The sequence below is a fragment of the Bidens hawaiensis genome, unplaced genomic scaffold (assembly GCF_021521415.1).
Source record: "Bidens hawaiensis isolate Kalapana, Puna unplaced genomic scaffold, B.hawaiensis_p1.1 tig00005179_1, whole genome shotgun sequence".
Taxonomy (NCBI): domain Eukaryota; kingdom Viridiplantae; phylum Streptophyta; class Magnoliopsida; order Asterales; family Asteraceae; genus Bidens; species Bidens hawaiensis.
The window spans coordinates 1,551,483-1,574,454 of NW_027491332.1; the positions used below are offsets into that span (position 1 = coordinate 1,551,483).

General features: G+C 31.3%; 1 protein-coding gene across 1 annotated transcript; it reads right to left on the minus strand.

Annotated features, from left to right (window-relative positions):
* Nucleotides 1–5,482: 5,482 nt before the first annotated feature.
* On the minus strand, nt 5,483–9,553 carry LOC143629300 (telomere repeat-binding protein 4-like). The gene is made up of 10 exons (XM_077098608.1): nt 9,361–9,553; nt 8,264–8,370; nt 7,534–8,176; nt 7,284–7,445; nt 7,124–7,186; nt 6,967–7,046; nt 6,659–6,882; nt 6,291–6,575; nt 6,144–6,207; nt 5,483–6,050 (listed from the first exon to the last, which is right to left on the minus strand). Exons 2-10 carry the CDS (start codon nt 8,345–8,347, stop codon nt 5,859–5,861), a joined length of 1,797 nt encoding a protein of 598 aa, XP_076954723.1. The 5' UTR covers nt 8,348–8,370; nt 9,361–9,553; the 3' UTR covers nt 5,483–5,858.
* Nucleotides 9,554–22,972: the final 13,419 nt, after the last annotated feature.

Consider the following 22,972-nt stretch of genomic DNA (forward strand, 5'->3'; position numbering starts at 1 on the left):
TAATAAGCGATTGATGTTGATGTTCTTTGGTATTATCTTATGGCCTTATATGCTCTTTTCTGAATTGACAAGGTTGTAGTTGTTTTAATTAAATACAAAATAACGTTGTGTTAGTGAGTTATTTAAGATATAATCATTAGATAATTGAATTAAGTGTAAGGTGAAGCTCGAGTATGAATTGAAGCTCGTTTAATAACAGTCTGAGTTTCATGCCGAACCTGACTAGATTTTAAACGCTTAATATTCTTGATAAATGTTTTATTAGAGTTTGACTCGTTTATTTAAGTTTATCGAGTTGTCTAAAGTCATTATCTTTTTATTAGGATAAGTTTATGAGAGTTTGCGTCATGGTTGGTTTAGGTTGTGTGTTAATATAAATAGATTGGTAGGGTTAAAAATTTATGCACGGGTCAAGTTTTTAGTTTTATTATAATTGGGTCAAGTTGTTCAAATAGTTTTTTCTTGTGTTTGATTATTATGACCTATTTCCAATAGATTTGTAGTCCAAATGAGTCGTTTATTTACATATATAACAATACTTTTTATTTAATATGATAAATATGCACATAAAAAGTTTTAAGGATACATGTCAAATAGTGTCACGAACTAGTTTATGCTTTCTTTTCTGAAACAGAATATTTTCATACTTTAATTAACAGATAGGCTTAAGAAAGATATTATGTATATGAAATATGTGTGTGTGTTTGATAGATGATATTTAATTGATTATCTAGATACCTGATATCAATAATTTTGATTTTGACGGGCTCTCACAAAACATGTAAATTATTTCTTTCTGTTCATTCTATATCTAATTGATTATCTAGATACCTGATATCAATAACATTTTTAAAGTATTATTATTTAATTTATTTACGAATCCCTAACTTGTGATATAGTGGTAGGATTGGGTTATTATATGGAAATCCAAGTTCGATTTTCACTTATGTCACTTTTGGTAAATATAGGTAATGAATTATTTGAGCTAGGCGCGAGATTGTCAATTCGAATCCCAAACCTACCCGGGCTTCATCCCATCGTGTGCTACTCCAGAGAGTTCTGCTCTTGTGGTGGCACAACGATCGTTAAGTGACAGCCGACGGTATGGTTTCTCGGAGAACGGTCAAGCCAAACTTTAAAGCTCGCCTGTGTCCAGTAAAAACAGTATAATCTGGCCGGAGTGAGACAACGTTACTCCTTCAAATTAGAGAGTGCGGTGGATTAACACAAAATAAAGTTTATGTTTAAAAAAATAATTTATTTAAGATTAAATGATTGAGTTCGACTATAATAAAGATGATGGCCCACTTCAAGTGGTCACCATATTAGGTTTAGTTGAAATGCTTTTTCCTTTTTCGGCCCATTTGTACCAAGCCGAAACTTTTGTGATGGGGGTAAATGGGTTTTCCGTAGATTAGGCTTTGTTTGGTTACAGAGATAGGTGCATAAAGTTGTAAAGGGATAAGGTTTCTTAATGAAACAAACAACACTAAGGGGTGTTTGGCCTAGCTTTTATTTTCTAGCTTAGGCTTATATTTTAAAGTAGCTTATAGCTTATTTTATATTATTTGATAAGCTCTTTCTTAGTGTTTGAATTAGCTTATATTCTACAAGTTGATTATATGCCTTAATAAGTTGTTAAATTCATCATTTTTTAATTTGTTTTAGTAATAAGTTGCTTCAATATTATTAATCCATTACCATTTGAAGGCAAATGGTAATTTACCCCCTTAAACAAAAAAGCTTCTTCAAATAAGCTAAAAACCATATTCAAATAAGCTTCTCAAAATTAGCTTATAAGCATAAGCTAAAAAAGCTAAACCAAACACCAAGTTAAGCTTATTTTATAAAAAAAGCTATAAGCTTTGCTAAAAAAGCTAGGCCAAACACCCCCTAATACATAAATGATCTTGCTTATGCATTATTTTGTTTGAGTTATACATACATTACTAGTAATATTCCAACTAATTAAAGTGCTTCACAAATGGATGAACATGGCCTTAACAAATTTTTAAACCATGGGGGCCTTGGTCTCCTTAAAATCAATAGTCAATTCGCCCTTGGTCGGGCAAGGCCTCTATAGGTGAAGTCTATGTTTGGGCTCTCTTATTAAAATTAAGTTATTTTAAACTCGAACTCGTCCTAAAAGAACTTGATTCAAGATTTTCACAATATGACCTTACGTATTTTATGAGCAGTCCAGTTCCGTCTTTAGTTGTCATAAACCAATCTATTACGGCACCAAACGGTCCAAAAGTACTTATCACATATTAAAATTGTGAGGTCATAAAATCACCTCTTTCTAAAAAGTTTTGCATTATGAAATATATCGTTATCTTTGAAAATTTGTAGAACTTTAAAAATTATATCACAATACAAGTAATAATGTTAGTGTTTATGTCATAAAAATATTTTTTAGATACAAAAGTAAAAGTAGATAATGAAAATCATATATCATACAAAAGTTTTATTTTTTAATTATGCATCAATCGACAGTCACCAACCTATTTATAATTTTAATAACGATTTAAGTTTTGGTTTTCTTTTAGTATTTCCATTTTAATGTTTTTTAAAACTTTTTTATAATACTTAAACGTTTGTTGGTGTAATGTTTAAAACTGTGATATTGGACAACCGGAAATTAATTGAAAAATGTAGGCCTCATAAAGTGGTTGTGCCTACTGCCTAAGTATACCGCTTTGTTGGGCCCTTTCAAATCCGTGCTTGTTTCACATACGGCTCATATTAATTGGGCCCATTCTTATGATTTGATGGCCACTATTTGCAATTTAAATATGTACATTTGTGATTAATGTGTTAATCTTAAAATTCCCTATGGTTGGAATTAATAATTATGATGTGTTTATGATGGAAAATTATTTTTCAAACTAATAGACTATGGAGCTATGATTTTAATGACATGTGTAATTTTTAAATGCTGATTATTTCACATGTAACTTATTTACCAATATGTAGATCCAACATTGATAAGGCTTATGAGAAATGTCACGTTAAATAGAGTGGACCACTTTGTCATGCATGATACGTTTGAAGTAGACATGCACATCGAATCTTATCACATTTTTCTGATTAGCATTGCTTGTTCAAGAGTAATAGTATAGCATAGGGACCTCCTGAGAAGTTTAGGCTCATATGCAAAGAGGGTCTCTTAAAGCACCTCGTAGTTAAACGTGTTTAGGTGATAGTACTATAGTAGTACCAAGATGAGTTATATTCTAAAAAATTCTACTACAGTCCCCTAAAACAAAACCATGAGTTACGGGACACCACACCACAATAATAGTAGTATTGCATGCTTTGCCCCAATAGCCCACGGCTAGGACTGGAATTCCTAACAAGTCTAATATGGCAGCACAATGTATTTAACTTGACATCTATCGCAGTTCCGATTGTTATGAGATTGACTCGGGTGCTACAAACAAAGGGCAAAATTCTTGACAATTCTAATTAGACAGCACAATGTATTTAACTTGACATCTATCACACTTACAACTGTTATGAGATTGACTTGGGTGCTACAAACAAATTCAACAAAACAAGCATCAACTAAAAATACCTTAATCTATTTTAAGAGAACGAATTTAACATATAAACATATAGAGACCCCATCAAATGTGATTTAATTTCTAAAAGTAAAAGTAACTATTATCCAACATGTTTTTCTTTATTTTATAATTTATACAAATAGAAAATTTTAATTAATGAGAGAACGTGACTTTGTTAATTAAATATCTAAATTGTCATTAACGTGTTTTGGATCACTCAAAATTTTGTTCTTTTACTTAACTATACGTCTATACATATAATGGTAGTTACATGTACTTACATATTTTTGTGTTGGATATATTGTTGTCAAATTTTTATTGAAAATTCTTTTAGTACTTTATCTATTTCATTGTTTTCCAGGAAAAAGTTTTCGGATTTGTATTTCTTAAACACATAATTTATCGAAAGAATTGACGTGTTGATCAAATACAAATATGTATTTCTGGAAAGGAAAATAAATAAGCATTTTAAAATCCATTATATTTAATTTTTAAAAGATTACTAATACGTAATTATAAAAATAAGAGAAAAGACTGAATACAATTATACCTTAACGTACAATATGTACGTGAATACCCTGTATTCACGAAATCGATCCATGAAATCACATCCCAACATCTCGGAATTGTCAATACATATCCAATTAATCATTGTTTCACCGAAAAAACAGTTTTGGATCGTTAATCGATCATTTTTTTTTACTTTTTTTCACGAAAACCGTTTTTAAGCGTTTTAGGTTTTTGACTAAGTGTTTTAGTTTTGGCTGAACGTTTTATAATTTTTGCATTTGAGCGTTTTTGTTTTTGCCTTTGAGTGTCTCGTATACCCATTGTATATTAAGCAATTATTATACATTAACCTCACACGTAAAATAATACATAATACAGGACAGTTAAGATAAGAATGTAAATTAATATATTAGTTTAAAGGTAAAGATATTTTACATTTATATCAAGAAAAGTTAAGATGTAAGGCAAAGGATGAGTTGGTGTGTTGAATTGGACAAACACAAATGCTAAGGAGTATTTAAACTTTACAGAGATAAATAAATTAAAAACCTTTACTCTTTACTATATGCAGATTTCTTTGGGTAATTTTAATAACACTTAAATTGCAATTTAATCTTCACAAGATTTATTCCCCTCTTTTAAGGTTGGATGTATGGATAATTACAAAAGCTTTAATAGGCTACACTTTATATTATAGAAATTATATACGCTTCATATATATATATTGATTTAAAGTAGATCAGTAGATCCTATATTATGTCTAGTAATATTTTATGTGTATAGAAAAAGATAAAAGAGAATCTTAATTATGACGTATTCAGTTTCACAAAGTGAAAGAGACCCAAACAACCCAGTCCACATGCTCATGCCTCTCATCCATCTAATTTTCTAATTCATTATCTTGGCAACGGGATCTACGTTGAGAATAATAATATTCCTGCCACTCTGTTTATTTTAGTTGTATTTTTTATGCACCTAAATAAATAAATATATCACCAGCTTGTGTTACTAAGATTATTATAACATTGATAATTAGCTAGGTTGACATATGTAAACTAAAACATTAACCAAAGCAATGAATAATAATTTGCCATTTCGTACAAACAACACAATACCAAAGCAATGAATAATAATTTGCCATTTCGTACAAACAACACAAGGTGAACGAGTCGGCTCAAAACGGTGGGAACCACACTTAAAAGTTAAAAGACTGGTAAAAATACACTACGCCCATGTGCCTATGCGGCGTGTTTCAATTGGGCAATAACGGTCCACCCGGTCTTAAGACGCTGGTTCAATGTTCACTTGCACTTGTTCATGCAAGGTGTCAGCTTCTGATAAATCGGTTTGGTAGATGCTCATAAATAAAAATATATGGGAATTAGTCAATTAGCCAATTAGGTCAGCTTGAACAAGTTCTTGTTATCTATAAAATCTTATCCTTTAATTTTGATATTAAACCCTTTAATTACATATTAACAAATTATTAAACATCAAATACACAGAGACTTGATGAGATCAAAAGGAGCACAAACATAAAGCAAGAAAACAAGAATCAATTGCATTAAGGGAAAAAAATGTTTACAAAATGCTACAAACAGTACAATGTGCAAAAGAATGGTATAATAATAAACTGACAATTTCTAAAACATGTTAAAAACACCCTTGTATGATATATCCTCTCCACCAGCCTTCTTTAGAAGTAAGTAACAATATGAAATATTCCAGTAATTTAAACAAGTTAAAACTTTGTACACACCATCCCCGAACTCATTTCAGCCATCAAACTTTAATCGCTTGTGGAGTTTGAACCTGAATGGGTTCGGTCTGATGCTTCCCATGTGGCTTAGATTGGTTCTGAGACCAGAAAGAATGCGCAGCCAAGACTCGGTCCAGTAGACCTTGTGGTACTGGTTCGCCCCTTCTTTGCTGAGGGGAAATACTTGCAGTGTGAACCAGTGTTTTCCATTTATCCTGTATATCGTATACATAATCATATATAAGAACTTTAAAGATTTGAATTGTATGTTAAACTTGAAAGAAAAAGAAAGAATTGATTTGTTTTACCTTCAAGTCGACATAAGTTCGGTGGTTTGCATCATCAAATGAGCGGATTTTAACATCACGCCATCTACAAAATTTAATAAAAGAAAACGCATTACAATGATCGTTCAGCAATGTTTAAAATTGTGTGGGATTTAATGATTTACACACCTTCCGGTTCCGAGTGTTTCAACTGCTTCCACGAGTGCTTCCACTTCATTAACAGAAAACGGTCTTCGAGTCCTACGTTGTGAAAGTTCAGATCTTTTGCTCACTTTATGGTTCAGTGGGACCATTGCAAGTGCCTCCGGATTCACTTGTCTGATTGGCACAATAGCTTTAGTATCAACTATATCTTCTGTTGACTCCTTTTGACTTTCTTGATTATCCTCAATTCGGTTGTCCACGCAAGTTACTTCAAGAGTATCTACATCCACAATGGGACTAGCTGGAGAACTGAATACAAACATTAACAAAAAAAGTCAAATGCTAATATTAATAAAAGTCAACTAATATGTCAAAGAGGAATTTTATATTACATGGGTGATGATAGTGGTGGTGGTGGTTCATGATTGTCACATGGTTCATTCTGTGGAGTTTGTGGAACATTAGGCTCTAATATAAATCCCAAAGTGTTGGCGTTTAATGAAATGCCTGTTTGTTGTAGTGTTGTGTTGTCATCTTTAATCTTCTTGCCTTGAAGAAGTACTCCTACATGTAACTCACCTCCTAGAATGGCTGTTACAGCTTCCACAACCGCACTCTAAAATTCAACCATAACTTGTTAAATGAAAGTGATCAACAAGAATGAAGAAACATAATGTTTGAATGAAAAGTGAGAGTGTACCTTTAAAGAACCTATTGTAGATGTCTCTGGCATCTCAATGTATAATTCCGGCACTTGGAACGAGTTTATGCTAAATTTCACTGAATGAAGAAACATCATGTGAGAAATTTGTCAAATGAGGATATACTTATTTATACATGAGAGATAGGAGTCGTACGGTGACCATCTTTAGATTCGTGGGAACTTTTATGGTTGATAACTGAAGATGTCACTGATTTTGCTGTATGACAATATATAACACAATAGGTTAATTGAATGCATAAATAGTTGAACAATCAATGAGCTATTTTACAAGAAAATTGGAGAAAATTAAGGACCTTTAGGTATATTAGATATACTTTCACTACTCGTCTCGTGAACATAATCAAGTTTTGAGTTATGATGAAACAACTTCCTTCTCTTGGAATAAGTCTGCACTTGACAACGTTCTCGCACGTATATGTTTTTCCTGTTTTGGTCAAAGGGTTTGACTCCACGACCTAGAAGAATGACATAATGACCAAATAAGAAAAATAATCACATGGCATGAAATTGCAGAAACAATGTTAATAAGGCTTATTCACTTACTGGTAGTATTAGACGGTTCATAATCTTTCAACTTAGGAAACGATTTCCAGTGCCTGGTAGTGTTCAACATCTTCCTCATTCTTCTATATCCAGCCCGCGACTGCAATCTATGCGCCCTCATTTTGGCGATATGCTGATTAAAACTAAAATAATTTTCTTCATCATCTCTAATACCTATCTTTACATTATTACATGATTTAACTGCAGTAAAATCTTCACTTGGTTTTTCTACTGCATTTGTTTCTACTTTAATTTCCATGTTAGCATCAAATAAGTCCCCATTAGTTCCATTCTTGTCATTTGTGCTAATTACAGAAGCATGTTCTAAAGCAGAATCATTGTCAGAGTGTGGCAAATCCTTCACTGGCGGTGCTAGTTTTAACTCTAGATTCGAGGGTTCGGGAACAAACTCACTCTCACCACAACATCCCTGATCAAGATAATCTAACTTTAAAGGATTAACTTTAACTTCAAGCGCTTCCTGATTAACATCTTTTTCAGGAATGGTAATTTGTTCTTTGCTTTCCGGACCAGTACTAGAAACAGAACTTGTGCTCTCCTGCAATAACTTGCCGGCTACAGCTGCCAGTAACTCAAAGGGGCAAATTTCGCTATTCGTTGATGATTTCTTATGTGAAACCCTCTAGGAAAAATAAAGTATAAATGTCAATCATAAATTCTCATAAATCAAGGGTATACTTTGAATAAGGAAAGTCGATAATTCACTCACTCGTAAGGACCTTGGAGCCTTCGGTATCACTGGGGCAACGAAACCATCAAATCCTCCATTATACAGTCTTTTCTTTGACACCATCTTTTAAGCATACATATCGAATTCTGTTGTTAGATAATAAAATAATCAGAAGCATTTTATAACAAGTCATCTCTTCAAAGTGCAGACCAAACTTCACAACACAATATAGCAATAACACAACATAAGGCACAAATTGCTGATCCAAGCATCGATTTTCCTTCCTTTTACGTTCCAAATCTAATCGATTTACAGCGTATCAATTCAGCCATTTAAGGAAAATAAACAGATAACTGACAATCCTGTTAGGATCAAAGTGGCGATGCGGAAGTGAAACAACACAATAAACGCACAAACGATATAATCACAATACATAAACTAATAGACGACAAGAATTTTATCGTGGTTAGTCCCGATGTGGGGCCTACGTCAACGTACTGCAACCGGTGTTTAAGATAGAAAAAACAATAATAGTAATAATAATAATAATAACATATGTTCAGAGAGATCTACAGAAAGCTGGGCTAAGTCCCCCACATAGAAATCACCGCCTTGGCTAGTCAAACACTTTCAACTAAATTAAATTATAACAAAACAAATATGGACAACAAGACGTAAAAAAGTTAAAGCACTCAACACCATGCAATATATATATATATCAAATTACTATAGCAAAAAAACCTCATCCACAAATACAATGAACCTTATAACAGAACCATAAACCTCATAACTATTTCAAAATTCATAATAAAAATAAAATAAAATAATAAATCTTATAATTATATAATTGATATTTAATTATATTATTCCACTTTGAATTAGATCTTCAAACTCGATAATTACGAAATTAAACCTCATAACATTGATAATTTGAAACAATTAGACCTAGAAACACAAATTATCTGAATCCGAAGGCGATCGGATCAAATCGGCAACAGCTGAGCCTAAATTCCGGTGGCGATCGGACCAAATTTCACAAATTCAGGCGAATCGGAACACAAAGATCCGATAATCAATACTCAATGAATTGAAAATCATGAAAGTAATAATAATAACAGATCGATGGAGAAAACTACCTGCGTTAATTGTAATGTTACACGTAACTGCACAAGCAGCGTGAATTTGGAATCCGTATGTATGATATAATCTGTGCAATTATAAACACCGAATTGTATTGTAATTGTAATTGTAATAATAAGAAATGTGATTAATATTAATATTATTATGGAGGGAAAGGTTTAGATGAAGAAAAGTGGTTTTGAAGAGAGAGAGAGATGGGGGGTTAAGGTTAAACTTAAACCTTAAGTTTCGTTTTAAACTTAAACCTAGAAGTGGAACCTCTTCAGCTTCTAGGTCTCAAAGCTTCGTTTTTAACAGGATTGGCTTTGCTGTTCAAAAGGGGGTTGCGGCGCAGCTTGTTGCCCGTTTGCCTGCCACTTTATTGTAATCGTTTTATAGTAAATTATATAAAACTTCGATTATTTAAAACCCATGGTTTTTTTTTATATTTATATAAGTGGAGGGTAAAAGGGTAATTTGAAAGGGAGATGGGATGGAAGAGCAGGTGACCTCTCTAATCTGTTGGAGACGGTTTTTTAGGACCACTTTAGCCTTTACTTTCTTTTCCCAAGTTTGCTTGGATATGTGGATAGCTTTTGACACGTGTTTCGGTTTTACAACCCTCTATACTTTTGGTTTTCTGTTTTCTCAATTTTGCAATAATAATAAAAAAAAGAATAACAATAATAAATAATTTAGCGTTGTTTGGAATCATCCTTAATACCCAAGTCAGTCTTCGTGAAATGAGATGTCTACTGTCTAAGCTGATTTTAGTGTTAAAGCCCTGACTCACTCATATTCACCATCAAGAAAGAAACTTATCATTATAATAAAACTTTTATTCAATCAGGTTTTGAATTTAAAACTATAAGATTACAAGTCTCTACTATGATCACAATTTCATTCTACCAAATGGTCAACCCATGAATTTTGCAAATTGATATACAGCTTTGGCCTTTGGGTTATGATTAAATGGCAATAAATAAAACAATTATAATATTTTTTTTCTTGTAAGTAATTAGAATAAAGTGGTTAGAATAAACAATTTACCTTAAATGAAGTGTTAATACTACTTATTGATAGTTTATTTTGCTCAAAATTTTAAATCAATTATGAATATAAACCATTAATTTATTTTAAATAACAATTGTTACTTATACTTTACTTTGTATGGTAAAGATAGTGCCTAGTTGTTACAAGTAAACCCATTATTTTATTCAATTAATCAAGCATTCCTTATCATCCAAATTATAATACGTGACGAACATCCCTTACTTATGACCTAGTGGTTAGAGGTTTGCGTTCTTCAACGGAGATCCAAGTTCGATCCCAAGTTGTGATACTTTGGGTGAATATTGACAATGAATGATTTGAGCTAGACTTTGCGAGGTTGTCAGTTCGAATCTCGAGTACATCTGAGCTTTAGTCTCATCATGTGTTAAGTCAAAGAATTATGTACTTTTGGTGGCACGACGACTGTTAAATGGCAGCCGGTGGTATGGTTTCCCAGGGGAACGTCCAAGCCAAACTCTGACTAGCGTGGACCGGTTATGACAACACGGTTTGACCAGAGTAAAGCAACAAAGCTCCAAATTAAAAAGTGCAGTGACCTAACATACAAGAAAATCAAACATTCTAAAAAAAATAATATGTGACGAACGCATTATAATTATGGTATAAATATAAAAATTGTTTAATAACACAACGAATTAAAGGAGTAAGTAGATGAGTAAGGAAAACAAGTTCTTGATGTTATAGATAAGCTTCACTTGTTCTCAGCAATTTGGATTCCGAAATAATTTGGATTCCGAAATTTAGAATTCGTATCAAGGCAAATAAAAACAAAACTTAAGGTCACTAAATGTTACTTATTGTTGAAAACATAAATCGTTTGTGTAAACTATTTATTTTTTTCTATATTAATGTGTTTACTGAAAGTAATTATTTTGTTTTTCTATAAACATGGCATGTTAACTCTTTAACAATTTCCAAACTTCAATCAATATGTTCACAAAAAATAGTAAAGATTTAACTTCTATCAACACACAACATGCCTCAAATAACTTATAGCTTCTCATATACAGCATTATGAATGCTCACTTTGTCAAGATGCTTACCTTACAAATCAAGCAACTTGTGCTAACATAACTTTTTTTAATGCTCTACTTAAAAGTTTGTGATATTACAAGTCATTTGATACGATTGGTCTTTCTAACGATAGACAAATAACTTATTTCATAAACAATGTTTTATATCTTCTTGACTTTATAGTTATCTACATAAAATAATAAAATGCATTATCCAAAATAGTGCCAATAAGTTTCAAGTTCTCTTAATCACGATTTATGACAAAACCTTCTGACCATCAAACCTGTGATGGCTAAAATTCACGACTTGAATTGCATTTTACTTGTTTTTCTTGTTTTGGAAATATCATTTTATATGAATAAAAATTAGTTATATATTTTCATAAAATTATTTCTACAAATACAAAGCCTTTATTTAAGTTTAAGAACTTTAAACCGTTGTAACTTGGAATGACTTTTAGTGTATGTCTTAGTATAACTAAAGAAGTTTTGCTAATGCATTTAACATTATCAAGTTCTATAACGCTATTCATGGTCTCTCTTTTAGCCTTGATAACATGATGTGCACCCAAACCAAAAACACGAAAGTACATATGAGCATGATGATATGTATAGATCGTGGATATAATAAGCAGACGTTTCCTTAGTAGTATACTTTATCTAGAGCCGTTAAATCCTTTCTTTCCTTCATGCAACGGATTGTATCTTAGTAGCAAGTCAACAACTAGTACCGGGTAGATTCTTATTAGCAGTAGCTAGACCGACCAATCTTTGAGGCCCAACATGGATAATAAAATCAGGCCGTTCTCATGAAGTGAAAGTTTTAGAATTGAGGCCTTATAAAAGTAGAGGTTTAAAACCGTACTTTATTTCACTCCTTTGACCACCCACTGAGTAGGGTCGGTGTGATTTCAATAGGTTCCGCGATGAAAGTGGAATTATTCGGCATTTAACCGCCCCGTACACGCCACAACAAAATGGCGTGGTAGAAAGGCGAAACTGGACTTTAATGGGGATGGTGCGGAGTATTCTAAAGGCGATGCATGTACCGAATTATATGTTGGGAGAAGCGGTTCGACATTCAACCTTTTTAATCAATCGGGTCCCAACCCGGGCCTTGGTTGATCAAACTCCATATGAACGGTTCAAGAAAAAGAAACCGATTATTGAACACGTTCGAGTATTTGGGTGCATGGCGTATGCTAAAGTTGATAGTGTACATCTAAAGAAACTTGATGGTAGGTCAAGACAGCTCGTTTATCTCGGGTCGGAGACGGGTTCAAAAGCATACCGTCTCTTCGATCCGAACACCCGGAAAATTGTTGTTAGTCGGGACCTTGTGTTTGACGAAAAAAAGGGTGGAATTGAGTGAAGAAAGTCGAGAAGAATGACTACGAGCCGGGTATGTTTTCTATTGTTTGGGGGGGTGCGATTGACAATGGAACTGGTCAAATCGAACTCACCATTGAAGAAACGTCTGGAAGCAACCCGGGTAGCCCAAGCTCTGAACCTGTATCATCAGTTCAACCTGAGTCCAACGACTCAACCGAACCAAGTCATATCGGGCCTAATTCCTCAACCCGCTCTCAAGTTCAGTCGACGAGTAATGGGTCACAGGTCCATTCGGGTGAAAATGAGGCCCAAACGGGTCTAAGACGTTCAACCCGAGTCTCGGTTTTTCCAAGAAGATTATAAGAAGATTATGTGTTACATATTGACTCTGACTATGAGCAATTGCTTCTTACAGCAAGTGGTGAACCGAGTAGCTAATTTGAGGCTAAGTCAAACCAAGAATGGGTTCGTGCTATGAATACCGAGATCGATTCGATAAACAAGAATGAAACATGGAAGTTAGTCGAACTTCCAAATGGTGCAAAATGTATCGGGTTGAAGTGGGTGTTCAAAATCAAACGAAATGCGGATGGAACGATAAAGAAGTATAAAGCTCGGTTGGTTGCAAAGGGTTACGTGCAACAACCCGGGATTAACTTTTATGATGTTTTCGCTCCGGTAGCCCGAATCGAGACCGTTCAGCTACTAATCGCATTGGCTGCATCTAACGGGTGGGAAATCCACCATCTTGATGTAAAGACGGCATTTCTACATGGTGAATTGAAAGAAGTTGTGTTCGTTTCTCAACCCGGCAGACATTTAGTGAATGTTGGTAGTGAAATTGAAAAGTTAAGAGTTTAAACTTTAAAAAATAGAAAATTATTATTTCTTTAATGAAAAAAGACTTTAACTTTTAACCTCGCCTTCATGAAAAAACATTAAAGATATAAACGAATTAGAAGATCTAGCGTAACTTACCAACCTGTACCGGACCTACTAGTGATCAGGTACGTCATGTTTAGGTCGAACTGGTTTGACTTGTTCTGAACCTGTTTCCAAACCGATTTGATTTGACCCAAAAATTGGTTTGGTACACAACTAACGCATAAAGTTAAGCACGTGACTACGTGTCTAGCAATGCTTTATATTTTTGGGCTTATTGGGCTATCATGGTGAGCCTATTATCCTTTTATTGGGTCATAATCTTATTTCATATGTTTTTAATTAAAGTTCATTTGTTCCCTAAATTAGTAGGTAAGAATGTAAGATACTTACCTTTAAGATTAACAACTTTTTTTAATGATTAATTATTTAGTTTACATATGGCTGGGTTTAACGCAATTTGCGCCAAAGCCTTCCGGCTGAAGGCACGTCTGCCTGGGCATCACACATCATGTTAAAAAAGAAAATAAGCCAAGTTTGGTTAATTGGTTAATAATTATAATCTAAGTTAATTTTGAGTAAAGACTTAAAATATAGTAAGTTTCATTTTCATGCATTGTGTTATCTCATAAGTCACAACTATTATAAATAATTTTTGAAAAATGCGTATATAAAGATAAATATGATAAAAATAACCCAAATCATACATCAACGATACTTTTTAATGTTATCTATTTTCTATTTGTATATGTTGTTTTTAAACAGAATAATAAAATATACTTTATTTTCTGACAAAATTAAATAAAAGTATCTATTTGTCTATTTGACACCGTTAGATTAAGTCATTAAACCTAACATTATTATTTATTTTGTTTACATTTTATGTTATGTTTTATTAATAATGAAATCGTTTAGTCAACAAGACATACCTAAGTCGAAATAGCTCCATCAATTAAATGTAAAACAATATACCTTTGTCATACTTCCTTCCAGCATCAACAATGTAGGTAATACACTATTTTTAAACTTTGTATATAACCTTTCATTTATCACAGGCTCACAACTAAGATTTTGATAATCTTCGTTTATATTTACCTAATTAAGATGTATAAATAAGAATAATATATATACGTTCTATAAATAATAAAACTTTATTTGCTACAATAACGTATATTTTTAACTTCAAATAAGCTACTGATTATATTTCATATATTTTGTTTTGCTAGAATTATCATTAATAAAGAAAATAACGAGAAAGAAGTCACGTAAGATCGCTTGGCCTAATGGATAAGGCGCTCGCCTCCGGAGCGGGAGATTGTGGGTTGAAGTCCCACCGTGATCGTTTATTATTTTTATTTTTATTTATTTTTATCCTTTTAAAATAAAGCAATTTGGGCCTGATGAGTTTGGTAAGCATGCCAGATAGGCCTTCTTAACTATTAGTATAATGTTTTCTAAACCCAAATTTGAAAATAAATATTTTTAGTATATAAATACCTCTATCATAACTGTTAAGAATACTCTAAATTTGTGTCTGATCCAATGAGTAGGCTCATATTAGGTTGGTCTAATTTGGGGTTGCCTCATTATTGTGCTCTTTAATACCTTATGCATACACCCATGATAGATTCAGGGCTTCTGCATTGTGACCCCGTCTAACAGGTGTTTATTTATGAGGTTACATTGTTACAAGTTGGGTAACTATAAGACGAACCTTCATTTGTTTGGTGAATGTAACTCTGTGAAAAAGATTTGGGATTTGATTGAAGGTTGGTTAAATTTGAATCTTCTGGTTTTGAGATTCTTTTGGATCTTATGGTGTGGCTAGAAAATTCGGTGTTAAATCTAACCAAAAAAGAAATCGTGGGGGCGATATTGTTTGTAGCGTTGTGGGTTATATGAAAACTTCGGGTCGACATGGTGTTGTTGAAGAATAGTATTAACAAAGAAGTGTTTTTTTACGAAGTTGTTTACTTTTCTTTTATTGGTAATCGAGTAGGAAAAAAATGTAAGTTATCTTGGACAGAGTGGTTGAAAAACCGCCTTTTAGTCATGCAATTTTTTCTGTTTTCGTACGTCTAGTTTCTTGCTAATTGGTGCTTTCTAAAAAAAACGAAGTGTGAGCTTGTTATTGAGATAAGAAGCATCTCCCTCCCTCGCAGTACTATTATTTAGATCTAAGCCAATGATCTGGATTTTCGTAGTGACATCAAGATACATATTTTTAAGAAATAAATATATAAATACTAGATTACATTAGAAAGTTATTTATGATCATTAATCTGAAAACATATGATAAATGAACATAAACCTTCATGTATTTTTCTCTTACTCTTGAGTTTGATTTCGCCTACTTGACAAGAGTGTTTCATCGTTTAAAATATATTTTAACAAAACATGAATATAAATCAATGTTAAATTTACAAAGATTAGTTGATTTATTAATTTACAATGTATGAAACATACTCTCTTAAAAATATTAACCTGAAAACATGTTTGAAACAATATAATCATACGTTTTCTTTAACGAGTGTTATATTGAGATTGAAACTTTCTTTGGTTCATCTTTAATTAGAAGTCCCTATGAATTGTTGCTAATGTACCATCTATGTACATGATGGCTTAATTGTAAGAATACAAAATATAAAATGAAACTCGGAGCCCCAATTTTTTAGCTCTTCACTACAATTGGTTTGCATTCGATGAACTAATGTTGTTCCATTGTCTAAATCACATACACTCTATAATGCTGTTTTGTAACATCAAATATTTTTATACTTTGAAAAATTATATATCATATTTCATAATCCTTGGCATAATGACATTAATTATTTTCAACAATCGATAGTGAAAATATATATTCTTTTTATTTTGTATATTTGTTAAACTTGTACATTTATTTAAAACTAAAAGGAGAGAGTGATGCTCTATTGACATAATTACCATCCAAGGTAGTTGGTGGTAGTTGGGTCGGTAGTTACTTTCGTGTATAATAAATCTCAATGGGACAGCAGGCCTAATTAAGTGAGCAACTATGGTCCCTCCAACATGTGATTATGTCTACTATGCTAGCATGTTATTTGGAATCAATTTTAGGTTGAGAACTTCGAGAACCGCGCAAATCACTTGTAGTAAATGCAATAATGATTTAAGGAGATAACACGTAGACGGTTATGTAATTGTCTTTTATGTGGCACTTGAAACAAAATACACTAGTATATTATCAGTTATCACTATTATACAATAACATTTTTTTGTTATGATTTGAATGCTTCTCATCTCTACTAATGTAAAAAAAAAGAATATAAACATTATAACTCATAAGGCAATTCGACCATTATTTGGAATTAAAAAAAAGGTTTTATATCGGTAGGTTGAAGCACGTGCGATAAGTGTATATATTTTTATTATACCCTAGTTTAAGTACTGCGTAAGTGCATATATTGAAGATGTTAAGGTAGTTTTAGGCACTCAAATTGTTGACTATTTTAGTTTCTTAGAACATCCATAATGCCTCGTTTTATATGGCGTTCTTGGATTCATGTATAGAGAAGAGAAAGGAGATGTTGTCAATGTGAAAGGGAGATGAAGGAGAGACGTATGTTGGATACATGTCTTATATGTGGTATCATATCTGAATATCTGTCTAGGTATCCATCTCGAATATTTCGAAAATACCTTCGGGGTTCGTTTGCCGTATTTACTCCTAATGAGACCTTTTTCAGGCTTTGACTTTTATTTGTGTATATTGATGTTTATATGACTTTTATATGTGTATATTATTTTACTCATAGATAAACAAATAGTTGTGTTCTTTTAATCGTTGATACTCTAGCACTTAAAAAAAACATTAAAGAGAGTGTTGATAAAGTAAGATCAACATATGGTGCAAAAATGAGTGGTGGTACAAAGTTTAAAATCTTGGAATGCAAGATATGAAAAAAGAAAAGTCTCTTACAAGCTCTAGATATGGAAAATCAATTGGCCTAATTTGTTAATTCTTTAATTCACCATCACCATTTTTGGCTTTTGTGCTTCCATCCATGTGCTCTACTCTTCACTTCTATAATGTTTCTTCTATATATCTCTCACACATATTTTTGGGGGTTTGTAGAGTAAATTATTATGTATCATCGATGGTATATGAGGAGTAGTAGATTTAATTTATTATAAACTAGTTCTTTTACCTGGCACGTTGCGTCGGGCAGCTGACAAAACTCTAGCGTTAAAACCCTGGTGTTGGTAAAATCCTAGCGTTATAATGATGAGTCAACACGAATTCAATCAATATCGGTTACGCTCGTTAGGGTATAGACATCGTTGGCAAAGTTTGAGCTTTGAAGCCCAAAAAAATATATTCGTCAAATTAACATATAACAAAACAAAATATTTAAAACGATGTTTATTTGGTCGTTAAACCTAGACGGTGAAAAATACCGGGGGGGGGGGGGTGGACGGTAAGCTTGCCGTTGGTAAAATCGAGCGTTGTCAGTCACAGGCGTTGAAGCTACGAGACTACTCGAATTTGGTTGGTTTCCGTCAGTTCCGTTATGGTATCGAAGCTAAATAAAAAAAATACATTTAGTCAGTTTCCCTTACGTTCGTTGTGGTAATCAAACTAAATAAAAAAACAATTTAAGGACTAATAAGGTGGCGCTAAGTGGTCCAGCAGGGCACTTGCGGCACCAAAGTTTTAATTTATATATAGTAGCAACTAGGTTATTGACCCGTGGGTGCCACAGATGGAAAAATATAAATCATGAAACATCCACATGTTTCTAGCATCAACTGATATATAAATCATGTAAAAACATAACATTCAACTAAAATAACATCCATTTTACAATTATAAATTAGTAAATAGTTCCTTATAAACCATATTTTTAGTTTTATTTGTAACTTTACCTTCATTGTCTAATATAAGCATTTTAACACCGTCTCTACTCTTCACTTATGATAAGTCACATATAGTTGACCATATGTAGACACCGGTTCTCGCAGGTATATGCCAACTCTTGCTAGTGATTGGTCTTGACTTTTATTAATGGTCATTGCAAAACAATCCGCAACAGGAAACTGTCTTTGTTTCAATATGGATGATAGTTTCTTATCTGAGGAGTTAGACCACTACGAGTTATATAAGTGCGAAACTCAATGTTAGTACCTGAAATAACATTTAGTTCGATAAAACGTCTCCCCATGTTGATTACTTGTAATCTGGTTTCGTTGCATAAACCGTTCTTCTGATCAATATACCTTAGTAACATTATTGGCACACCAATTTTTGGAACTAATCTATGATTAGGCATACCAGACATCTTTAAACCATTTAGAAAATCCGGTGAGTGTAATGCTGGATCGAAACCAGGACCAACACTATTAGACTTGTCTATACTATCACAACTGAGATATTTAACTTGTTATCCGGGAAACAAAGACAAAAAATTGTCTTTGAAATCTTGGACAACCTCATTTAAAGATGCAAGTATGGCCCTTTCTTAAAAATATGAAATATCATTAAAATTTTCCAATAATGCTGGATATACAAAATCAATCAGATCAGAAATATGATCGAATGAATCACCCATCAAAAGATCATCTGGTATATCTATAATGGCGTTGTTGTATTTATAAATAATGAAATGCAAAGTTGTATTTATAAATAAATGATAATTTTATATGAATTATAAGACATCATAACTTATTTGAATCAAATACAAAGACTAACAAAGATAAATGAAAAATTAAACTATTTTATAACTTATATCATGAGCGTAATAATAAGCAAGCAAAGAAATTAGTCTCTAAATCAACAAAACAATTTTACAATTTTGATTCAACAAAACTTCTATCTCAATGTTGATTTAAAAGAAGAACATTATCTAAGACAATTGTTACACATCAATAATCATAATGTTTATTACTCTAAGATGGTACCCGTATTTATTTACACATCAATTTAAATATATGTTGCACATCAATGTTAAAAGATGAACAATATCTAAGACATTTCTTTTTATAAGTATATTTTAAATTTATGTTACAAAACAAACTGCTATGACAATCTAAAACCTAAATTTAGTCTTTCATAATACTATAATTAATTGATCTTCAAAATAAAGTCTTTATCAATATTCAGTAACATATTAATTTTCATTCAAGTATAGCTGGCTCATCTAGAAAATTATGCAAAGCTTTCTCATCTATTTTTTTATAACTTCTTTGTGGATAAATTATGTTAAATAGTTATTGAATAATAATAATAATAATAATAATAATAATAATCTAATATTGTTTTAATAGTTTGTGCTATGTAGTTGTATTGTTTTACCCATTCAGACAAATTGCATCTACTCGGGAGATTAAACTTTTCGCCATATTTCATACATGCTAATTTGGTGGTGATGAAAATAGAAATTTAATTTTGTTAAAACTTAAACATATGGTCAACTATATGTTACTTTATCACGAGTGAAGAGTAGAGACGGTGTTAAAATGCTTATATTAGACAATGAAGGAAAAAGTACAAATAAAACTAAAAATGTCGTTTATAAGGAACTATTTTGTAATTAATGAAATTCTCATTTTTAATCTATCTAATTATTGTAAAATGCATGTTATTTTCGTTTGAAAGTTATATTTAATAAAGTTTTTATTTTGTTAGTGACATTATTAACAATTATATATCATCTTCTCGTCTCTACATATATGTATGAAATTATGTTTTCCACTTTCATATTACCGGTGGATGTTACATATTTTATATGTTTCCACCTGTGGCGCCCACAAGTCAATAATCTAGTAGATAATATACATCTTTGATTCTTTAAATGCATAATGTATGAATCTTGCAAGTTATAAAAGCAATGGTATATTCACTTTAAAAAGTGTTGTAGGTAACAATATGACTATCAAAAACCTAAATTTTGTCCTTCATAATATTGTAATTAATTGATCTTTAAAATTAAACTGTTAATTATAATAACATATTAATTCTCATTCAAGTATAGTTGACATATAGTTGATTCCTAATATATATCATTTAGGAAATTAGCCAAAGCTTTACCATCTAGTTTTTTATAACTCCTTTGTGGATAAATTACGTTAAATAATTATTAAATACATATAATAATAATAATATAATATTGTTTTAATAGATTGTGCTATTTAGCTTTTATGTTTCTTTCAATGTGTATCCATTTAACCCGTTTTATTTGTAGCTATATTTTTTTTAGCTATTTAGACAATTGTATCTACTCATGAGATTAAACTTTTCGTCATATTCCGTATATGCTAATTTAGTAGTGATGAAAATAGAAATTTAAATAAAGAATTAATTAATACTAGTCAATTTAAAATTGTAACATAATTTAAGTAATTTTATTTAATATAACGATAATTTTGGTAATACGATTACTATTGATATAGAAAGAACAAATAAAAGTTTAGTATATTTAAGGAAACGATTATTATTGATATAATCGTTGTTATTGATATCCATATTAGAGTCTGTGTTACACACGATTGAAAATATAAAAATAATAACATAAGAACTTGTTAAAAATATACGTAATTTTTTCAAACCCGGGTAATAGTTCCAAATCCATAATAATCTAGCTAGTATCTGTACTAACAATATACCAAAACAAATTTACAATCTAATAATACAAAAGATCAATATGGTACCAAACTACCAATTAAAAGTAAACTATAACCCACAACCTTCATCTCCTTCAAACAATATGAAATTTGAAATGAATGATAAGCTTTGTATTGTGAGTCTATTGGACTTGTTTGGCTGCTACAAATTCGAATTATAAGGTATTACGTCATGAATATTAGTTAAACGGTAATTACATCATTTGAAATTAAAAGTACAACTCTAATATAATTAATATGTTATAAACAAAATGGATTCATATGTTATAAACAATTACAAAGGTTTAAATAAACATATATGTTATAATAATAACATATAAAATGATTCATAAGATTTTATTTCCGATCCTAACATCAACTATAACATCTTTTGTTTTAGACTTAGTAACTACTTCTAAAACTGCACCGTCAACACTGTCATAAAGATCCTTGATGTTTCTCTTTAGATTTGTTAACAAAGTTTACCTCAACAATTTTCATATGAGTAGCACTATTCTTACCAAATGATATCCTCTCCTTCATAACAAAAGAGAAGTTAAAAATACAAAAGTAACAGTCCCATATCATAGATATTAACATACAATTAAAAGTTTCCAATATTGTATTGACGGTGTCTTAGGATTGGATATCACCATTTATAATTTGGTTTAATTCGGACATTTTAACCATTCAAGTAACAAAAAATAAGCAAGTATTTTAATCTATAAAAAAAATAATATGATAACATTTATAATAATAATAATACCACTGCCGTTGTTAAATCTCTGTTCCAAACACTCCATAAATAATATATCATTAGCAAACTTATCAATATTAAAACACGTTGCTCTTTCAAAATTGTTGTCGACCAATAGGAGTAAGTATTTATTTCGAAACATAGCATTCCCAAACTGATGTAAGTTCATATAGTTTAAAAACCGTGTGAGTTATTTTTGAAACAATATCACGTAGTTATGGAAATATCAGAAGTCATTTACTTAAAAATCTCTTACATAAAATTAAATTTAAGAAAATGTTTAATTATGGATTATATATTAAGTTAATATATAATAAATAATTATCTTGTTTATTATATATTAAAATTTATATCGTTAGATAGTTTTACAAAATTAATACACCTTAATTTTAAATTTTAAAATGTCATTAATTTGGATGCATATTTTGATAAATATTGTTGATTAACATTTAATAGTATTAAATGTGGGTGATGTGTATTACAGAAAGTTTTTGAAAATATCATTATGCATTTTGAAAAACTGTAATCTATATTATAGAAATTATAGAGACTTGGTCAACATATTAAAGTTTGAGAAAACAGTCTATATTAAAATTGAATAAAAACTTAAACGAATAATAATGCAAAAAAAATCTATATTAATATTAAATAATAATAATCTTGTGAACAATATATGTAAAGTAAATAATATGAATGTATAAAAAACATTGTAATGTTTTTCGTTACAAATATTACATTAAAATGGATTTAGTTTAAATTAAAGCTATTTAAGTTATTCAAATTCGATTATATATATATATATTAAATTGTACATGTTCAGACCTAGGGGTGTCAAACGTGTCGGGTTGGCGGGTTAACGGGTTGCGGGTTGGCGGATTGACAGGTTGAAATGTGCAACCCAAACCCGACCCATAATATTATTCGTGTCAAATA

Bases quoted from the DNA above. Each gene is read 5' to 3' on its own strand.
- LOC143629300 (XM_077098608.1), bottom strand. From the start codon at position 8,347: ATGGTGTCAAAGAAAAGACTGTATAATGGAGGATTTGATGGTTTCGTT. The intron at 8,177-8,263 runs GTGAGTGAATTA...TATTTTTCCTAG, and splicing joins AGGCTCCAAGGTCCTTACGA to AGGGTTTCACATAAGAAATC. The intron at 6,883-6,966 runs GTACACTCTCAC...GTTGAATTTTAG, and splicing joins CTACAATAGGTTCTTTAAAG to AGTGCGGTTGTGGAAGCTGT.